At 45.2% G+C, this 2,207-nt stretch overlaps 1 protein-coding gene across 1 annotated transcript; it reads right to left on the reverse strand.

Annotated features, from left to right (window-relative positions):
- Nucleotides 1-1,094: 1,094 nt before the first annotated feature.
- Nucleotides 1,095-1,526, reverse strand: SARC_12609 (hypothetical protein; the record flags this gene model as incomplete). The annotated part of the gene is made up of 1 exon (XM_014293278.1): nucleotides 1,095-1,526. One exon carries the CDS (start codon nucleotides 1,524-1,526, stop codon nucleotides 1,095-1,097), a length of 432 nt encoding a protein of 143 aa, XP_014148753.1.
- Between the last annotated feature and the right edge of the window lie 681 nt (nucleotides 1,527-2,207).

A 2,207-nucleotide genomic window follows, 5' to 3' on the forward strand; every position in this document is an offset into this window, starting at 1 on the left:
GTGTGTGTGTGTGTGTGTGTATATATATACTATATACTCTACTACTACTCTATATCTATATATACTATATATATATCTATCTATATATATATATATATATATATAATCAATTCCACTCCATCACGCAGGGATATATGGGGACGTAGTACTAGGAGGAGTGGATATGAATGGCAATGCTTGTGGCCTGTCCCTGGCGGACTACACGGCCATGTTTGGAATGCGCTGATAAGATAACATATCGATTAAAGTGAATAAGTGAAACATACAAAAAAATCCATATGTAGGGTTTGATGCAATTTTGGCAAAGACCCAACTGCTACGAGCTGATTTATTTAATAGGTCTGCCAGCCCCGTACCTACACCCTATTACGAATCCATATAATCGCGATGCGTATTGGATATTGTTGCCGTCTATGTATCTCGATATTAAAGTTTTAAGTTATGAGTGGGCCATCAATGAGTATACCATCACCCGGTTTTAATCTACAATTCGACGAATAAGGCTCCGAAGAATAGAACTCAGCGATAGGGGGAGGCAGTCTGTCCTGTATTGAATAGTAGCCTACTTAATGTTTATCATCTCAAACGGGGTACTTGTCATGGTCGACCACAAGTGCTGTCGCACAAAAGTACAAATCCAACCATTGCGTGCACAATCGGGCGGGGGAGTAAATGGATTTAACCCGATTTCTGTTGATGCAATGTGTGTGTGTGTGGCAGGTGCCGGTTGAAGTATATTGAAGTAAGCTTCATTATGGCGCCTTATTGTCTTCGTATTTATAAATGATACGTATTCAGCGATGCGTTCCGGTGGCTTGGTCCGCAGGTGCAACGTGTGCACATTTGTTCAAAAACGTAAATTACACAACCGCATAGTGCACTGGCTCCCCCTCAACCGGGTTGTTTTCCTCGCGCCAATACAATCCGTTCTGTGCTCATTTCCCTGAGGCAAACGTCGATTCAACGCCTACGGACTGCAAGATCCAGACTACATAAACTTAAGTTTATGCCATTTTATTCGGTTCACATTCGATGACGGAACACTCTATGCACAACGACAGCGGTGACCATTGTCGTTGTAGCCGTTGGCAGTACTATTGTTGAGCCACCTCGCCTTCCCAGCGCAACACAACGATGAAGAACATTCTATGCGAGCATATCCAAGATACTTGCGCGAACTCTGGCATCATTCCACACCTGACTTGTATCACCCCAGACCCGTGGCTGCCTGAATATCCTCGCAATGACAGTGACTGCTGACTTGTATCACCCCAGACACTTGGCTGCCTGAATATCTTCGCAATGACAGTGACTGCTGACTTGTATTGCCCCAGACACGTGGCTGCCTGAATACCCTCGCAATGACAGTGACTGCTCACTTGTATTGCCCCAGACACGTGGCTGCCTGAATACCTTCGCAATGACGGTGACTGCTCACTTGTATTGCCCCAGACACGTGGCTGCCTGAATACCCTCGCAATGACGGTGATTGCCGGGGTTTCCGCGGTCTGTCTTCTCCTAGCCATTCTGATCCACCTTCACAACGTGCCCACAACAACACGAGGTACATTTGCACTTAGCATTGGTAAGAATCCACCCAACACTTCAGATCATGTTAGTAGTGGCCTCCCAAATACACTGTGTGTGTGCTGCGTGTACGGGCGTGTGTATTGTATGAGTGGGAACATTCGCATCGGTAGCTGTGATTGTGGCTTTGGTTGCAGTGCTCGGCTCGGATGTTCTTGTCTTGGTTGTGATTCCGGGCTCTGTCGTTATGCTGGGTTCAGGTGAACATACCACGGTTGAATAGGGTTGTACGACAGATGTTGTCAACTGTAGGATTGGTTTAGGAGTTCCTGCTTCCACGTCGGCGTGTGTTTTAGCCTCTGTTGTAGGAAGACATAGTGTCCATTGAAGTACTGCTCCAGGTGTTTTAGCCTCTCTTATTGTAGGAAGGATATAAGGTGTCCTTTGACTATGTGTGTGTGTGTGTGTGTGTGCAATCATATGTGACGTGTATGCGCACATACTTGTGCTTGTGTACATGCCTCGTTTGCCGACTGTTGAGGTGTGCACATTTCAAGGGTCCCCTTACGCAGCGCAATTATCTTAACAATCAGACGCATATGAATTTCTAAATAGCGTGTTCGTGTGTATATACACATACAGATAGACACATAAATACATAAATACATATTTATGTATAT

The sequence above is a fragment of the Sphaeroforma arctica genome (assembly GCF_001186125.1).
Source record: "Sphaeroforma arctica JP610 unplaced genomic scaffold supercont1.2439, whole genome shotgun sequence".
Lineage (NCBI taxonomy): Eukaryota > Ichthyosporea > Ichthyophonida > Sphaeroforma > Sphaeroforma arctica.